The 19,725-nt window shown below is 37.6% G+C and overlaps 1 protein-coding gene across 4 annotated transcripts in view; it reads left to right on the forward strand.

The window, feature by feature from the left end:
* PARD3B (par-3 family cell polarity regulator beta) overlaps positions 1-19,725 on the forward strand; it is a 393,522-nt gene that overhangs the window by 107,869 nt on the left and 265,928 nt on the right. For 3 of the 4 annotated variants that reach the window (XM_014249455.2, XM_014249453.2, XM_014249454.2), the window contains exon 3: positions 9,887-10,055. In XM_014249455.2, the coding sequence (XP_014104930.2) occupies positions 9,887-10,055 (169 nt within the window). Of the gene's footprint in view, positions 1-9,886; positions 10,056-19,725 lie in introns of those variants that run through there. The other variant, XM_014249456.2, reaches the window with a different exon arrangement.

Genomic DNA, 19,725 nt, shown 5'->3' on the forward strand with positions numbered 1-19,725 from the left:
GTTCTGATAATTCACGTGGGAATATGTATTTGTGTTTGGAACCATTGTGCTGCTTCTAAAGTTTGTGAATATTTCACAATTTTGCCTGTTACTGATCTTCTGAGACTGCATAACTTTATAGGTTTCTTTTTCAGTTGGTGTAGTCTTCATAAACTGGTTTGTCTTTTTGAAAAAGAAAAAGAAAACAATTCTTTGAGTGACAATGATTGACTTTGTAGCCTTCTATTAATGGCTATGGTGAAACAATTAATGTGTCCTCATGTTCCTCTGTCTCAAATTGTCTGCATAAGAGCATCATGATGTTTAGGAGCTTTCCTTAGAGACATGATTGCTAGAGGTCAAGGTCAGCTGACTTCTACTACTGAAGCATATAGGGTCATGATGCTTCCGCAAATGAGGTCACTGTGTGAAAGGCAAAAGTATTTATTTTCTAGTTTTTTCAAAGGGCTGCGCATACTTTATTATAATACACTAGAAAGTGCCTATGAATACCATGTATTGACAGAATTAATAGCAAACGAGAAGAGACCGATAGCATTAGTTTATCATTAGGGAAAGACCTTTCCTCATCAAGGTGACAACCAGTTTTGTAAGCTTACTTTTGCCTTTCTAAAGCCTGACATATAAACTGTCAGAGACAGGGCAAATAATGCAGTCTCACTAAGCAAGGCATCAGTAGGAATAGGACTCTTGGCAGTTGTAAATACTGAAATGTTTTTCTGCACAGACAGAAACACAGTGTGAGAACTGCATGACGTGTGGCAACATCCCAAGATTTATCAAGCCTGTCTGTACTAATGGAAGTTGTTGTGTGTGCTGTGCTGTACAGATGGTTTTACACTTTCTGATGGGTTTTACAATTCAAGCATTTTTTGTGCTGCTTTTTTTTTTTTCTACTTCCAAAGTTCCATTGCCCCATCCTGTAATGTCCTCTAAAAAGATCAAAGCTGTTTAAACCAAACAAACAGCTAATTCAAATGCTGTCATTGAGTAATTGGGGCTGAAGCAAAAACATATTTTTACACATGATGCATATTGTCAAATCAATGAGAGAGAAAATTAGAAAGAGTGACTCGGTAGAATTTGTTCTAGGTTTGTCACAGGTTTGCATCTAAGGAAGCTAAATACACACTCAGGAGTGTAGCCAAGGAAAGCAGTTTCATGTTTGGTACTTGTGAGGCTACAGCTGGACTGCTGTATTTAGTTTTCATCCCCTTTGGTGCAAGAAAGACATATTTGAAGCCTGCTCAGCACAGGATCACCATCAACATGAGGGATTGAACATGAGACTTGGGGAGAAAGGATAAATGAACTTCATAAGATAAGGGAGAGTGTAGAGAAGGCTACACCCTACCTTCTTGGAAGTCCACAACAGGAAAAAAAGAGGTAATGGACATTAAATGGTCATGAGGAAGATTGTTAAGATATGAGAGGCTCTTTGTTTACAGTACAAGGGTGGTCAAGCACTAAAACAGATGCCCAGAGACTTGTGAAACATTCATCCGTGGAGATGCACAAAAATTCATTTGCCTCTGAGCAACCAGAGTCAACTTTAAGTTTGAGCCAAGTGCCAGTATGGCCCTACTTTGAGTGAAAAAGTGGACCAGTGACTTCCAGAGATCCCTTCCAACCTAAATTGTTCTGTGGGCCCTTATTAAACTGTAATCTGGAAAATATAAGAAGGTTGAAGTGCTTGATACAATTGGTTTTTAGCATAAATCATTGCCTAGACTATGGAGAGCCATTCAAATGCCTAAAAATTTCAGTTATGCCCTCTGGTCTTAGTTGAAGTGAAATGTCTCTTCACCATGGTTTACTTTGGTTTAAATTTCTGAAGATTTTCACAAGCCTGAATAATCCAAAAGTTATTTGAAGTTAGTTCAGGACTTGAAAAGCATCTGGGAAGGTGTGAGAAGACGCTGATGCTGGAGAAGTCTGCTGAATGCTCGGCAAGGTGCCTGCTAAAATTAGGAGTGGGAATGCCTGTGCCGCAGTAGGAACTGGGAGCAGCTTGAGCGCTCCTCGTTTGGTTTCCCCTCTCTGCTTCAATTGACCGTGTGTGGCTCAGAGTGTCCAGAGTTACTGGGGGATCTCTCAACAAAGATGCTTGTTCTGTCAGGCTGGGCTTGTGTTGTTGTGTAACTAAGCAGTTAATTTAGTGTTGAAGTGGTATGCTAAGGTAAAATTCTTATTACGAAGTTGCTGTAATTCCTATCATGAGAGTGAACATTCATTGCTGCTTGTTCACAATATAGGAACTATGATGTCTCACTTCTAAGTATAGATGTATTTCATGGCACAGTAAAATGTTCCTTTTCAATGACTGATTCCAATAAGTGCATTTGACAAGCATGGTTCTAGTAAATAATGCAGTCTTTGGTATTAAATATCTACGTTTTTATAGTGCCATTTTAAATGGACTCTTCAAAATTAGCTCATCTTCTGTAAAGTCCATATAGGTGAAAGTACTCAGTTTCAAGTTAAGCAGAAAGAAAATAATCGGTCTTGCATTCCACAGTCCTCCTTCAATTTGTTTTTTTCACTTGGAGAGAGGAAGAATAAAAGCAAAGGGCATTTGTTATCTAGCAAAACTCAGAAGCTATTTCACATGAAAACATAATGAGTGTGACAGGCTACAAATAGCATTGAACATGAATCTTGTACAGAAGAAAGGAGAAATGTCCTTTGGTATATTTACTTCAATCAACCCTAATAAGGCTTGTTTTATGTGTTTTATGCATCCGCCATCATAATTATAAATCCTTGACATTTTAGCACTAGCATTTATATCTGCCAGGGAAGCTACCCGAAGTCAACCCTCAAGGAGTGTCGGTATTGTACTATGGATCTCCATAACAGCTCTCAAGTAGTTACTAAGTGGCTTAAAAAATTACATCTCAGTCATGCTTGAAGGGCTCATCAAACTTTGCCACAAATATCAACGTTAAGTACCCAATCAGCTGCATTGTTTGAAGAACAGTCACATGTGCCCACAGAGGAATAGGTTGGACAGGAAGAAGAATTATAGAAGGGCTTATCAATCAGGTAATGGTTTGTTTTTTATCATGACCTTTCAAAAAGTCCTTTCCCTTCTTTCTGAAATAGCTGGGTCTTGAGCTGGGCCTGGCATCTGCTAGGCATGCTGCTTCTCTTCCTGTATAATATTTTTGTATTCTTGGTAACTTTTCAGAGCAGGGGCTACCAGTGTTTGTGTGTGTGTAGTAGGATTCCGTTCTTGGCCGCTTTGGACACTACCAAAAAAATCTGAATAACAAGGATAGGAAAAGTGTCAGGTGGTCTTTGGGAAGACACTTTGGTGTATGTCGTTTTGGCATGTAGGTAAACAAGATGAGCTAATCACCATAGCTTTCATGTGATATATCTGTAATTTGTTTTTGTATGTAGGTGTGAAGGAAGGCTTGCCATATGGTGTGTATATTGGTATTTTTCCTTGACAGCCTTTATTTTAAGTTTAAGGAATTCCAAGGCATACTATTATGCAAGAATACAACTTCAAACACTCATCACTATATACCAGAAGAATACCTTGAAAGAATATTGAAGAAAGGTTGTAGAGCTCCAGGAAAGTTTTAAATTGAAAAATTATATAACACTTTCATCCATTTTGAGGTACCCTAATTACCTTAGTTCTGTGTTGCACTGTTACCAGGCTTTCATCTTTTAACCATTTGAACAGGATTCTTTCATAAGTAATATATAAAATCTGATTTTACATTAATTGGTTTGTGGAGTTCTGAAGGAACCTTCACAGTGTCTTTGTGAATACATTTTTTCTTTTTTTGGTTCAACATATGGTACACTTTACTCTGTCTTCTTGCCTTGATGTAAAGTCTTCTTGTCCCCTTGTGGGCATAAGTTAAAAGTATAACTCACTGAAGTTCTGATTTTTAAAATTATTTTAAAATATTATTTTGAACGTTGCTGTGTTCTGGTATCAGTGCAGCCCATATGGAGATACTCTGTATCTTTGTATCTCTTTGTTATGTATGTGTAGGCATAAATTCAAGGTTAGTCCAGAGATCCCAAACTGAGGGACCAGAGAACAAGGTAATGTGGTCCCGTGGTGAGCATCAGTTTCTCTTGTAGCTGAAGCTATCACTTCTCCTTATGCCATTAAGCTCAATGAAATAGTCACCGAGCTTTTCATCCACTCCTCCTGACAGCTCTTTGTTAAAATTCAGGTGCTTTCTGTGAAAAGTCTTTTACTAATGAACCCAAAAAAGGGAGAATTTTTTAGCCACATTAATTTATGAGCAACTGAGAACCACTCTCACAGGAGCACTGGCCAATAGAAAAAAGATATGGTGAAAAAAAGTCTTTTTTCCTAAATGAGCATTTGAAATCATAGATGGAGAGTACCTGAACAGGAAACAAACGTGTCTGGAATAAATTCACAGTTTTATTGCCTTCAGTTGTCCCTAAGTAAGAGAAGAATCTAGATAAAGTGAATGTGGAAAAAAAAAATTAAGAGGAAATATTTCCATCCAACTTGAATGAAAAATTTAATAGAAGTTAAGCATTTAATTGCTTTTTGTGGTTTTGAGTATATAATTTCAGCTGTTGAAAATTGTATCTTTTCAATCATGTACCAGTGCTAGCCTGAGAACTTCTCTGTGATTTTATCCTGACAGTAATTGAAAGCTGATTAATTTAATTGCAAACAAGCTTGTATTTTGCCATTTCTTCCTTAGTACTTCATGTAAATGCCTGGTGTTTGGGGTCAGAAGGGAAGTAGTGGTGTCTATTTTCTAATTCAGTACAGAAAAGCTAGTAAAATATACAGGTTTTAACCTTATTAACTATAATCTTGTTGTCAAAAGTGTAGTTTGAAGAGAAATAATTATGAAACCTTTTATTTAAAATGGTGTATAGGGCAGTGTAAAGTCAGCTGTTTCTGACTTAACAAACAAGTTCCTTAAATCGCTGCTATTTGCTCAAAGGTGAGGATGCTTTTCTTTAGAATTCTGAAACTCCATGAAGTTATGTTTAATTAAGCTTAATTAGCAAGGAGTGAAACAAAACTGTTGCAGTATTAATTTAGAAGGACTTCTTTTGCTGCCTCTTGTGTGTGGTGTCTCTCCACTCCCAGGGAGGTGCGGCTGCAGTGTGTGCCCTGTGCTGGATCTTAATCCAATGAGTGTGCTGGGGAATGGGGTCACGTAATTTGTACATAATCTTGTTTTACTTTTCTGCAAGCTTTGCAATTGAAATGTCAGTAAAGTATTGGAAGAACTGTGCCATAGGGCAGCATCCAAAGTTAAAATTTGGCTGTATCACCATGCCTTGTAATAAGGTACCACCAAAAATGCTAATAAAATGGAAGTGTTTGTCATTGCTGCCTTGTGTTGTGACTGTGTCAGTATTGGCAGAGAGAATTTAGTAATCAGAAATGATGGATTAGTACTAAATTTTGATAATTTATTGATTTTCTGTGTAACTGGTAGGATGTCAATAGATATTGCAATAACAGTAATAATGGTTGTAAAACTATTTCACCTATATAGAAATATCTTTCGTAATAAATATTCATGTTCTTTAAATAACCTTTGAAAAGAGATGCCTGACTACGGTAAGTGTACAAAATTGTACAAATAGTTCAATTTACAAATGTCTACAGTAATATTTTGATGTGTTAAGAAAACCCCAATCAGCCGATCTACTGAATTCTCAGTATTTGTAAATATTGAACTGGTAAAGAATAAACTAGTGTTGGAAGCTGTGGTGGTGTTTTATTGATATGTTTGTGGGGATTTCTTAATGTATCCTGAAATTCTTTTCAATCAGAAGATTTTGGCAGTCTGTTCCAATTAAAGAATTTTCCATACTGGAAATGAGAAGTCAATTATGAGAATTATTTTTGAGTAGTTAATTTACATAACCTTAATTGTATTAATTCCCTTTGAAAGGCTGAAACAGATATTTATAATACTTTGATTGATTAGCAGTGTATTTGTGTTAGAATTGCTACTGATAACTGTTATAATAGCTGCTGCAACTGTGGTCCTGAGGAGTTCTTTCCCAAATAAACATTCTAGAAAAAAAATGGCTTTTTATTTCACTGGGGGGAAAAGGCATCATATCTTTGCAACCTACACAGGCAGTAGTGTAGCATCTCCTTTCCACACTCTGTAAAAAAATGGGAGTTCAGATCATGTTACTTAATTATTGGTGTGTTCCACACTGTAAAGAATGATAGATTTTCCTTGTTGTTGTTTTTTTTTTAATCTGTCAAAAGAGTGCCTGGGTGTAGACTAAGGATCTGTGGGTTTCTCTCAGAAGTCACTCACAGAATGTCAGCAGTAAGAGGGCTCCTGTTTTCAGGCAGGTGTTATGCTGATGTGGTCTGGCTCAGGTGGAATCGTCCTCCAGCTGTTTGCTAGGCTGCATTGCAGGTGTTGGCTTGCAATTGTGCCCTGTCTGCTTGGGCTCGGGGTGTGGAAATAGAGTGCTGGTGTGGGTACAATTGGGAAGGGGCGTTGTGTTGTCGTCTCTTCTCCTGCCTCTGCTGCAGGAGTTGGGAGGAGAGGAGCCAGCATGTCTCCACGTGCTGAACCTTCTTGTGGACGGGAGTGGCAGGGACACAAGGGGCAGAGCAGATGGAAGCATGGAATCACTTGTTTGTAATCCTTCCACATAAGGAGAAGATCTGGGGGCTTTATCTGCACTGGAGCGCTGTGATTTCTGTCCGTCAACCTGCCAGAGCCCAGCTCATTTCTGAGCAGGTGTCGAGGAAGGAGTCTGACTTGTAGCCTCAGCTCTTGGGCAGTGTCACCTAGTGCTAGGGCAGGTGCTTTAAGGATCCTCGGTAACATGAGGATATTGTCATTGCAATCAAAACTTTATTGTAGCCTCGGCCCTCCGCAGGTGGGGTGGGCACCAGTGATGCCCCTGGCCTCTTGCAGGGCAGGGCCTCTGAATGCAGGACTCCCTTAGCCCTCAGGGGCAGCACCTGCTGATCTGTGTCCCTGCACTGAGGGGCCCTTGGAAAGGAGCTGTGGGGACATGGTCACCCACCCTGGGTCAGTGACAGGTGCCTGTGGTGAGGAGCAGCAGCCTTGCTGGGAATGCCGGGGAATGGCTGTGCTGGCCGTGATGCGGTCAGACTCTTGGGGCAGGTGAGTGGGTAAGGTGCCTGCCCTATCTCAGTGTTGGGAGTCTGGGACCTGACTTGCCTGTTAAAATAATTGTATATTATCATTTCTGCACAAGATTCATTGGAACTTCAGAGGACTAGAGGAAAGACATGGTGCTTAGAAACCGCAGTATGTACATGGCTGCTGCCCTGGTCTCTGCCTGTGACCATTGGAAAAAACTTGCAGAAAGCACATAGAAGTAGAGTAAATTAGAGTAATTACAGCATCAGTTTGTCCTGGTTTGCCCTTATACTACTACATGTTTTGGAGGTTTCTGAGACTGAAGTAGTGCTTGTACATATGTATTTAACTGTTCTTGGTGTTTTCCATGACTTTGTATAATTTTTTTTTAACCAAATCCTGCTGTTCATCTCCACAACATCCTGGAGGAGTAAGCGTAGAATATTCCAAAGTAATATAGCATTTAATATGCTATAATATTTAATATTTAATATGATTTCTGTGGCGTGAAACCAAGGGGAAACTCAGTTTTGTTTGGTTGAGGAATTTGGTTGTTCCCATCAAATTACAACTGAGTTCCATTTATTCCATTCGACACTGTGGATGCTCAAATGAACTTTGTATCCTGCTATAACCTAAAGTGCTTTCAGTGCCCCAGTCCTACACAATCACCAATTTCCTCTTCATTAGTAACAGCCTCTTTTGCAGAAATTAAATTTCCACAGTGAAAGAGAGTGAGAAAGCAAATGTTTTGGTGTACAATGCTGGTGGAACTTACTGAGTCGGGATGAGCTGCCAGAATAGCAGGAACATGAATAGTCATTTTAGTAACAAATGGAAGATACAATAAGATGGGGGTTTTGATTTGTTTCTTCTTGGTACTGGGGAAAATTGCTGTGATCTGTTTGTATCTGGATCTCAGTCAGCCTTTTTGGCTATATGTAATTTTGGGACATAACAAATGCAGTGTGAATACTAGGGTACTTTACCATGCAGGAATAAACTACAAAGAGAGTTGTCCTTGTTACTGGAGTAAAGCCTTTTCTAGAGGCTTTGGACAAGTAAAAAGCAAATTATGTATTGTAAAAACTTAGTTGTATGTCCATGGAAAGGAAACAGGCTCCACATGGAAACAGTGGGCAAGTTTTCTACCTAATTATTTAAAGGATTTTATGTGTCTCTGAAATGTGTCTTGGTAAATATGAGCTGACACATTTCTAGCAACCAAATTATAAATGAGTGGAAGACCTGAAAATGTCAGCTTCTTCCTTTTAGAAGCACTTTAGGATTTTTCTTTCCTTTTCCTTCATACATTCATTTCTTCCCTTGGGCAAATGAGTTTGTTTAAATGTTTGTTTCAGTATACTGTTTTTCATAGGATATAATTGTTGACAGTTCTTGGAAGTGTCAGAGGAGATTTGATGTACTAATATTTTTATAAGAGAGAGCATATGCAGACCTTAAAATAACAGAGAGAGAGAAAAAGTAGTAAATCAATCCTTTAAACTTGTTTGTGTGTATGTCTTGATGTTGCCTAACCAGTTGTGTGTGTTGTGGTATTTTTCATGATTAGCTGGGAAAACAGTAGGATAATCTGAAGGAGTTCAGAAAAAGTAAAATAAATGAGCACCTTAGGCAAAGTGTTTGCCATTTAAATGGCACAAGAGCTATGTCATGTCAGGTGGTAGGGTAGGGAAAACACTTGAACTGCTGCTCTTACCTCCTCTGCTTTTGGAGGGGACTCTGGAGTGCTAAGCATCCCAGAGCTGAGAACATCATGTCCTCTATTTTGTTTTAATCATATTTTGGTTAGTTTTCCCAGAGGTGTAACATGCTTAACCGCTTTCCTGGAGCTTTAATACAATTTACACCCAGCCACGTGTGTGAGCCACTTCTTGATGAGGCTGCATAACCATAAAGTCTGATCACTTTATATTAATAGAGACCAAAAGGATGATCATTTTGAAAGGTTAGGTTAGCAGAGGCAAAAAAAAAAAATTCTTCTGTTTTTTTTTATCATTTTCTTGGCCACATTGGTGTGACCTTGGACAGCAGACTTTGGAGCCTTCCCGTGTGCCTGAAGTGGTGTAAAAGCCAGTGACTGAGTGGCAATTTTCAGAAACATATACCTGGTCCAGGCTTGCAGGGCAGGACGGGAGGAAGGGACGTGGTGGGTAGAGAAGAGCTGGGTGCATGTATGCTGTGCTGGACCAAGAAACATTCATCCTTACAGAAACACAGGTTGGACAGCTGGGGAAGCCTCATGCTCTGTCATTGTGCTGGATGGATCTTGTCCTTGGAATGTAGTTATTATGTTCTTACAAATAAAATGTGCATCTGCTCACTCAGTGCAGCTTCTGCGGTTGTGTTACCTTTGTACAGCATGTCAGTCAGTAGCACTACATTTTTTAAAACTTAATAACACCCTCCACCCCCCAAGAATTAAATGCTGTTCTGTGTTTTTAAACATGCTCATCTGTAAGTGTTTTGAAATAATGTAAAATGCTCACTAATGGTAGCATGCTAACTCTGGGAAATGTGTGTCAGCACAGGGCAGTGCTGAAGCATATACTTAAGTCATATTGAAGTCAATGTATCTAAACACAAATGTCTATGCTTTCTGGAATCAGTGCGTTTGTTGTTAGCTGTTCTGAAATAAGATCATTATTATTTTTGTGCTTTAAAGGAAGTATAAGTTTTTGGGTTTTTTTAAAGAGTGAAATTTGGAAATAATTTAAGTATGCAAACTACATTATCTTTTGTTTTGATAGCTGATTGCCATTTATGATGAACAAGAGGCTCCCCGTAAGACTGATGGCACCAATGGGAATTTGAAAGACAGAAATAGCCCAGACTCCTTTGAGACAGAGGTAGCGACTCAACTGGCTGCCTTTCAGCCCATTGGTGAGATTGAAGTGACTCCTTCTGCCCTAAAACTGGGTACGTATATCTTGTATGGTTTTTTCTTTAATTTTTCTTTTTCTGTGTATGTCTGGAATCTGATTTTATATATTTAAAGATTTATTTTTTTTTTTCATTCCATTGTTTGCCTTGCAGCTCAATGAGGGGTCTTGAGGGGAAGCCATATGGGGAGTACCTGAGGTCACTTGGTTTGTTCACCCTGAAAAAGGGGAGGCTGAAGGAGACCTCACTGTTCTTAGAGCTTTCTTGAGAGGGGACATGGAGGCCAGGCACCGATCTCTCTGTTGATCAGTGACAGGACCCAAAGGAATAACATGCAGCTGAGTCAGGGGAGGTTTAAATTGGATATTAGAAAAAGGTTCTTCACCCAGAGGGTGGTTGGGAGCTTGAACAGGTTTCCCAGCACCAAGCCTGACAGAGTTCAAGAGGCATTTGAACAACTTTCTTTGGCACATAGTGTGACTCCTGGGGATGTCCTGTGCTGGGCCAGGAGTTGCTGACAATCCATCATGGTATTTTGAGAGCACACAAGATGAAACCTTTGCTAGGTATTTTCAAATACCACAGTCATTGAAAAAAAAATCAACTTTTTCTTTGAGGAACCTGGGTTCAATGAGTGTGAAACTGCTGTGTGCAAGTACTTTTACCAGTTACCAGAGCTAGTGCCCTGTTTTGCGTGTGGGAGGTGCGAAGAGGGACGTGCTGGTTGCAAACAGTTCAGCTCTTTGCCTTTGAAGAAGTTGCACAACTGGGCCCATTTGCCTTTCTGACTTGCAAGTGAGCAGACTATGATTAGGAAAGGCTGCTGCTTAATTCCCTCTTGCATCAGAGGCACTGCATTAACTGCTGCAACTCCGGTGGCCCGTGTTAAGTGTGCCTGGATGGCCAGGAGTTCAGACTTGTTTCCCATTATAAGCAGCTGGAGTCTTGTATGTTGCACACAAAGCAGTTTGAAAAACTTGCTTGGATTGAGAGTAGGCCAAGCTGTCACCTAAATGCTGGATCAGAAGCTTTCAAAACCAGATTGAAGGTGAGTGCTGTGACTGCCTGTAAAGCAAATGAATAATGCTCGGGGGAGCCTGCTCTGCATCTCGCCAGTTCCTGTGGTCCCAGCTCACCCCACGTTCCTGAGTGCTGCTGGCAGTCTCCAAATGCTGGGCAATAACATCTGAGTGTAAGCAGCTGGGGGAAGAATAGGAGTACTATCTCTGGTTGTGCTACTCTCATGGAGGAGTCTGATTATAACTTGAGAAATGGAATGTCCACTTGTCTTTTTTAATTACATTTTTAAAGGAAAAGGCTAATTAATAAAAGCAGTGAGCTGAAATAAAATTTCAGCTGAAGTTCCCTGGATAAAGCTGTGTAACTTAACTTCTAATCAAAGTCTGTGCTCATTTTTGTGCCTGCTGTAGAAAATTCTAAAATTCAAGCTGCACAAGAATTTTTAGAGTAAAATCTGTGTTAATGGATTGTATCTTTTTTTTTCTATATTCTAAAATAGAAAAATCTTTTCCAATATTTAATGACATACTTGAATTTCTCATAACTAAAAATCTTGAGACAAGACTTATTATTGACATAACTTGTATGTATCTGAGTTTTTTGGTAAGTGTGAGGTACAGAATAGCTTGTAGCTCAAGGTTTGGTGGTTAAAAGTTATGCCACTTCATTTATTGCATATTTTTAAATTGCGCTGTTACCACATTTTAGCATGTTTCAGAAAGTAGAGATTGTTCTCCAGATACCTCTGAGCACTATTTAAAAAAAAAATAAAAAGTGTTTTGTCTCACATACTGTTATGTAAGTTGAGGGTTGGAGAGAGGAGTACTTCAGCTTCACACAATTTTATGTAAATCAGTTAAGTGCTCAAGCTCCTGAGCTCATCAGTAAGCTACCACATAGTTAATTTCCTAGTATTTATGAAATCCTACTGTAGAGCATAAAGAAGATGAAATATAATGTGCAGAGAGCAGTCAGGGTTCTGTTTTGTTTTCAGTGCAATGTTAACATATATTTGAAGTTTAAATGGTGCTTACTTCTTAAAATAAGTGATCATAAATGTGGTGGGTTTGTCTTATCAGCTCTGCTTCATATTGATTTATTTTACAGGGTAAGTGAAAGATTTTCTACCTGTTAGTCCTGTAACTTAGTTTTTACTCTGATACGTTTATTCTCTTCTGGATTTTACATCATGGTTTACAATTCTTTTGACTTAATTTTTGCCTTTGTCTTTTGTGTACAAGTTCCTGGTCCTTAAATTACGTGGCTATTTCCATTAGAGGCAAATTGAAAAAGTAAATGAAGAAACAGAAGGACAATTTGGTTGCATCAATATCATTGATGCATGAACCACAGTAGTCTGGCTTCCTGTCTAATTATTGAATTGACTCCCACTTGCTAGCAGAAATAAATAATATTAATTTATAAAGCCATTCTTATTTTGGGAGCAAGGATGTGATTGAATATATATGTAGGAAAAGAGTGTTGCTATCCATGGTAGAGCTGTCCTTAAGGAACTGTCATGTAGTTACCTTTCCAAGTATTTTTCCAGAACACTTTTAGGAGGGAAATGCAGGGAATTCATTGTTGTATGTATTGTCAGATTGTGGAACAATTTTGCCTGTTAATTTCTGTTGAATGTTTTATATTTTACAAAATCAGATCCATGGTTTTATGTAGAAACAATGTCTGGCTAATGATCTGTTTGTGAAATACTTAAAGCTTAGTGCTTAATAAGCGTGTGAAACTAAACACTGCTCTTGTCAGATGTGAGAGAGTTGCCACTGGCTTAGAACAGACACATGAGATACTGCCCTAAAACATTTATTTTATAAATTGTATATGTGACCTAGTTAGGTTAACTGTTTATTATACCAAATCTTAAAAGCCCTTCCTGTTTAGAAGAGATGGCAATAATTTTATGTTTTGGTATTTTTATTGTATGGCTACTTCTTTGAGGGTATTTTTTTGTTTGTTATTCCAGAATACTGATCAGCTTGACTGACTGAAATCATAGATTTTTCCATGATGCCATTTGTTACCCTTTATTTTTCCCTTTATCATCTATAACTCTGAAAGTGAGCCAGAATAAAAACAATCTTATATTTTATTGAAAAACTTAAATAACCTTATATTTTACATTGCTTTCATATATTGGCAAAATTTTACAGCAAAAAAGTAAGTTTAATTTACTTGATATCAAATTACTTTCTTAGTATATATCTACTTTAAACATTTGAGAAATTTATTCAACTATTTGTTTTCTTTTCCCTGGAATAAATGCTACTCTACTTTTAAAGCTAAGTCTGTTCCCAAAGAGGTGCAATTGTGGGTACTTATATTTAATTTAAGAAAATTGCAGGAAGACTTCAAGTGTTCATGGACACGGTATCTTCTCTGTCCATAACATGAGGTGAGGTGCAGAAAGATTTAAGTGCCTCCCTCCCTGCCCCACATCGCTGGATTATCAGGTTCTGATGCTGACAGTGTCTTTTAACGGTGAAAAAGCAAAAATCCAAATTTGACAGAATCTGTGCTTGGGAAAGAAAACATTTCATGCTAGAATACAAATGGTATAAAGCACCTGCTAAGATAGATGACAAAATTCAGAGAAGCACACAACTGTTTAATGTATTCAGGCAGCTGTTTGAAACAGGGAAGAAGTTGTTCTACTGATTTTGTTATTTCTGTGGATATGAGAACATTGAGACAGTTGCTAAGATGGCAGCACAGCTTGTCTTGTATTACTGTTTCTTGTGAGCAGAATTTGGGCAGAGTACAATAATGATGTGGCCATGACAACAGTTTTCAAAGAATGATACAGGCAACTAAATGCTGAAATAGCTGATGTACATTTGAAAAATGTCTTTCTGGTAAACTTCAACATCTCTTACCCCAAATACCATTGCAAATTCTTCACCGCCTTTTATCTTTTTTTTTTTTTTTTTAATTGTAAATTGTAATTTAATTTTCTTAATTGTAAGCTGTGTATAGACAAAACCCTGCAATGAGCAGTGAAATCACAGTGTGTTGAATACTTTGTAGCTGCATGACTTCAGCCCATGGTGAGTGTAAGGTAACACACATCCCAGGGAAAGAGATTATGGCCCTCATAAACCATCCTGTAATTTTCTGTGCACCTGTAAGCCTGCCAATAGTGCTCCTGTTTTCCCTTTGCACCTCATCGTTTACTGTTGTTTTCTAGTGGTTTTCCCCACATGGTAGGTCGTAGAACAGGAAGGGGGGAGTTATTTTCATTATGTCAATTTGTTTTTTCCTTTTCAGTCCATATGGGCAGGAAGGACAGAGCACTAATTTATTTATGGAGGATTCCTTTTATGGACAAGTCACTCTGAGCTGGAAATGCCTTCATGGCTGGCTCAGTGTTTTGTTTGCTTCATTTGGTAAATGATGGTCGAGTACACACAAATTTAGTTACTGCTTTTGTTTTGCTTATCTCCTTGGTGTTAAGTAGTCAGGATTTTGCCTGGAGGAAGGCAGGCAGAATTCAAAGATAATTGTTGATTTAGAATACTAAGGTATGGAAAAAGTAAGGTGTAAAGCAGGCATCTCCATGATTTTTTTATTATTATTATTTTTATTTTTTTGTGTGTGTGTGTGGTTTTTTGGGGGGTGCTTTTATTCTTTTTCCCTTTATTTTGGAATTGGTTTGAAGAATCCAGAAGCTATTTTCTGAGTACAGCCTGGAAGCAGAGACCATTAGATTACTTTGTTGGCTATTACAATAAAATTATGCTCTAAATCAATTGATACCTTTACTAGTGTAAACTAGTAACTTCATTTAAAGTTGAGATTAGATAAAGAAATAATTCCTTGTAACAGTTATTGATAGCAGGTTAAAAATTTCTCTTGTAAACTACAGGAGTTAATGACTCCCTTTGCAAGCTTTCACTGTTGAATAGAGCAGTGTCTTGGTTTTCCCATTGAAAGATCCTACTTCAGTATTTCAAATTTTGCATGGCTTTGTTTTATAGAAAATCTCTGAGATTTTCTCCTTTTTTATATACACCTGATCAGTGTTCTAGGCAAGTAGAAGACTTAGGTACAAATAATGGTTGGAATGACTGATTACAGTCTATCTCCTAAAATAAGTTTACAAATGACTGTTGAATGCATGCAGGCATTTGTGCTTTTGAGCAGTCAGTTCTTTGGGTTCTGGACATTTAATGTAGTTTCTCCTCAGTGAACATTTTTTTCCCTGAAAAGAGAGATTTCTGGGAATTCTTCAATCCTCAGAAGGGCTAGTTAGTACAGGATAATAAGAGTAGTAGCCTAGAAGATTTTCATTTTCCATTTTTGATGCAGTTGGTGGTGTTCTGGCCATGTCTTTTTGACATTTGGGAAAGGTTACTTTGCACTTATACAGCATTGCCTTGAAGGTGTTTCAGACAGAGAATATACTCAATTAGCTTAATGTATTCCTGTGGTTTGGGGGTTTCTCTAGTTTAAATTCTGCTTCATTAAATTGTTTAAAACACTTACTTTGGTTTGCCCCTATGTGTTTGGGTTGCTAAGTCAGTCAGCAGAGGTGCTTGCATTGGCAGTGTCTTAGTTTGAAGTTTAAGGGAATTGAAGGGAAGGTTTCTTCCAGGAGTTTTTTGGAAGTTTCTGCCCTGATAGGCCTGACAGGGATTAAATTGTTACCTCCAGGGTATGGATGTTGACAATTTCTGTGTAACTTCAGAGCTCGGAAAGAATTACTTTTCTTTCTCATCCTCTTTGAAGTGGAAGCATTGTAAGTAGGCTTGGGGGCATTTTAAACAACATATATTTGATTAGTCCTCTTTCAAGTTGGAGTTGAGATAGTACAGATATGCAGACTGTGGTTTTAAATACAGAGGAAAGCACATTATTATGTATTTTTAAAATTTGTGAAAACATACAATGTGAAACTATTGATCTGATAAACCAAATGTTGTTAATGCCTTATATATAGAATACAAGAGTAAGTAGGAAAGACACTTTTTCTTGCATAAAAGCCATCCTTTGCTTAATCTTTAAGTATCAGTCTATTGGCTGAGCATTCTGATGTTTATCAGTATGTGGAATGTACTGTATTCAAGTAACAATTCTCTCCTGTAAGATTCTGGAAAAACTAACATTTTGAAATTGGTACATTTCAAAAGAAATGAATTATGGAAGAACATGCTGTTTTCTGTGGTTTGAGGGAGTACTGCTGATTTCCTTAAGGAAATATGGCTGTGTTCTCTTTTACTGCACTGGAGGGCTCCTCTCATAGTAATGATAGCAAGTGTTGTTCTCTTCTGTTTGCCATAGGTGTTGTGAGGATAAGACTGTACTTGATAGATTTTTCTCCTCTGTCACATCCAGTGTAATCTGCTTTAAAAGAATTGTGATGATCAATTCAAGTCTTCTTGCATTTCCAAAACAAATGGTTTCTGTTCTCAGGCAAGCTAAAGGTTTGAAGATAACTTTTCATTTCAGTCAGAGGGAAAGTCTGGCATATTTTGACCTCATGACTTAAGCTTGGTCTTATTTAGTTGTCCTTGATTCATGGAAATGAGTTTTGCTTTATCTTTGCATTGCAGAAAAGAGTAGAGTAATGGTTTCTCTAAAGATGCATATAAAATTTCCATGTGATTTTCTTTCTTTGAGCTGCCTGTTTACAAAACACGCCAGTCTTTCCTTCCTTTCACTGTACCCAGGAATTTAGTGCTAGGGTAGGTAATAAATTTATGTGAATAGTTTGTTACCAAAGTATCTCTTCTGTTTTTAATAGCTCTTCTGTCTCTGATTTCCCCAAAGATTGTTCCTCATCAATTATTCTGCCTGTCTCTATTCCCTTTGCACTTCGTTTAATATGCCTTACTTTGGAGTAAGAGGGGTATCTTCATGAAAATATGTTAACTAGAGAGAAAAATATTTTTCTATCACAAGTTAGACACTTTCCACAGTAGCTCTCTAGGTGAGATGTTGATTTCCAGCCTTGTATTGCCTTGGGGATGGTTTTGGGGAAGGTAATGAATGGGACTTAAAATGATGGAATAAATTCCATTATAAAAGTCAACGGTGCTTTTTGACACACATTGTTTGATGTCAGTGCTTTTACTCAGATTTTGCCTGTTTTACAGATTTTTTTGATGTTGCTGGTTTTGTTGGTATTTTTGTACTATGAAGCATAGCTGGTTTTAGAGGTAGTATCTTTTAAAAAGACCAAACCACTTAGCTAAGTATTTGCAGCTGAAGGTTTTGAAAAGCTGTACTATGATATCATACTTCAAAACCATAGTGCAGTCTCTGTCAGTACCCTCTAGTGTGGAGTAAAACAGAGTGTGTCTGTTTATAATTCTCTACAGTACTTGTGGTGCATTAGCTCTGAGGCAATATGGCAAAATGTGTATTTCAGGTAGAAAATGAGCTTACTAAGCCTGGTTGATTGATAGTTTGAAATCATTCAAGTTAAAACAATTGGGGCTTTAGCTAAAGGTTTCAAGGTACTAGATTAATAAGAAGTTATTATTCAGTTTCCTCACCATGTAAAAACTCAAGCAGCAAACACAACTATTGTTCAACAAGTTGCAAAGCAAAACAACCCTATGCCGATTTGCTCATGAAGCATTTGACTAAACTATAAAATTTGATGTAACACACCAAAAGTTGATGAGTTATAATAGGATTAGACAAATTTACAGGACATGGCTGATCAGTATCTTGAAATATAGTTGTCTAGATGCCACCATTTAGAAATATTTCAAAGGTTATTTTTTGCAAGCTGGTAGGAGACTACACTCTTAGGCTTTCTCCCTGAGTCTTTGCTACCACTGTTAGATTCGGGATACTGGGTGAGGTGGACCCAGTATAGCTCCTTTTATGTTCTTATTCCTTGCAACCTAACACAAAGTTTCAGATTCGGGAGGTTTTACTAGTTTATCTTTGAAAATTGTCAGGAACAAGATTGAAATTTAAGACTAAAAGAGTTTAAGAGACTGAATTTAAGACTAGTTTACCATGACCAGAATAGAAAATAGTAACATCTGCAAGAGTAAGATATCTCTTTTTTATGGAAGTATCAAAACAGAAAAGATTGTTAATTTAAATTAGATTTGTAAAACACTGGTCATATTTAATTATTACAGAAGTGTGTACTACTGCTGTAATTTGTGATCATTCTTTAAAATACAATTAAAATACTCAAAAAAATTACTTTGCAACTCTGCTACGTGCAATAAAATGCTGCCAAAGTGATATTCAAGCTGTACAGTTTAGCTGCCAAAGTTTTAAAGAAAATTAAATCATTGAACCGTGGAAAAGTGACTGCATAAGCACCTGTAACTGATGTTAGCTGAAGTGCTAAACCAGCTTTTGGCAGCATGGCCTCTTCTGCAGGTGCACAGAATATTTTCTTTGTGTCAGTTTATTCAAGTAATACAGTTCATTAAGTATTTCATTTGAAGTTGAGAAATGGGCTGGGAATTGAAATAGAAGAAATACTTATTTTCACCTTTCAATCCGTGAATACAAATAAGGTGAGAGAGTCTAAGATCTATTAGTTTTAAAATCTTATAGGATATATTATCCTAAAATGATTTATTTAAATTCAGTAACTACAGGTAATATACTGCTTAAAAACCCAGTGTGTTTAATAAGATGAATACTTGCTGTGTTCAGCAAGTTGGATGACTAAGACAACTTGTGTTTGAAGTATATCTGGAGTTCAGTTTCTTCTGACATCTGAATGCCATTGGAAGGATATTAAGCTTAAAAAATTACCAACTAAAGCAAAAACCTAAACAAAACCCCAAAACCTCAACCTCCCCCAAACAAACAATCAAAACCAAAGCAAACCCCCCCTGTATTTATGTATGTAGGGAAGTTCTAATGTAGCAGAGCATTTTTTCTCCCCAAAATAATAATTGAAAAACGTAAGATGTTTGAAGTTGCTGTAACTTTTAATCTTGTGTCTAAAGATATAAATTGTAGAATGTACATCAGTCAGCAGATGAAAAATACAGATTCATGATGATGCTTCACTTGTACAAGAATAAGAGAAAGCCTGGCCCATCCTGGAAAGTGCTGCTTCTTTTTTGTAATAGCCAGTGTATTTTCACAAAACTCCTGACCAGTCTGCCCAGCAGGGGAAGGAGTTGCACATTTTGCTTGAATTTGAGAGGGGGAAAAAAAAAATCACAGCTGCCTGTTGTAGCTGATTTGCCCTTGCTCCAGGATTCTGCTCTAGCTCCTTCCCCTCTACCCAGTCTCTTCCATGGGATACCTGTAGCCAGGATCCTTTGGAGCAGGGTTGAGGTATTCCCTGGACTCCAGTAGGTCTGGGTGCTCCCTGTCTGTCTGATGAGGAGCTGAAAATAGGAGCATTGTGTTGATAGCACTGAGAAGATCCTGAAATTACAACCTTAAATGAAAGAAAAGAATAGCTGGTTAAGATCAAAACTCAAGTCCTGTCCTTCTTGAAGCTCTTTTGAGAAAAATGTTTAAATAGGAAGAAAGTAGCAGCATTATTTGTGCATCCCCTGTAGATGGCTATGTCCTAGTGCCTTGAAAAGTGATTAACTTCTTATCTTACGGGTGTGGATTTTGATCCTGAAAACAGGATTTTTATGATTTAAATAATGTGTGTAAGTGATTCTTAGATGTCCATCTTTGAAACTGCAAAAGCTGTAAATGTAAACGTTTTATAGTTGTTTCACTA

Source organism: Pseudopodoces humilis, chromosome 8 (assembly GCF_049639895.1).
Source record: "Pseudopodoces humilis isolate 2021_Gansu_Grassland_sample_001 chromosome 8, ASM4963989v1, whole genome shotgun sequence".
In the NCBI taxonomy this organism is placed as follows: domain Eukaryota; kingdom Metazoa; phylum Chordata; class Aves; order Passeriformes; family Paridae; genus Pseudopodoces; species Pseudopodoces humilis.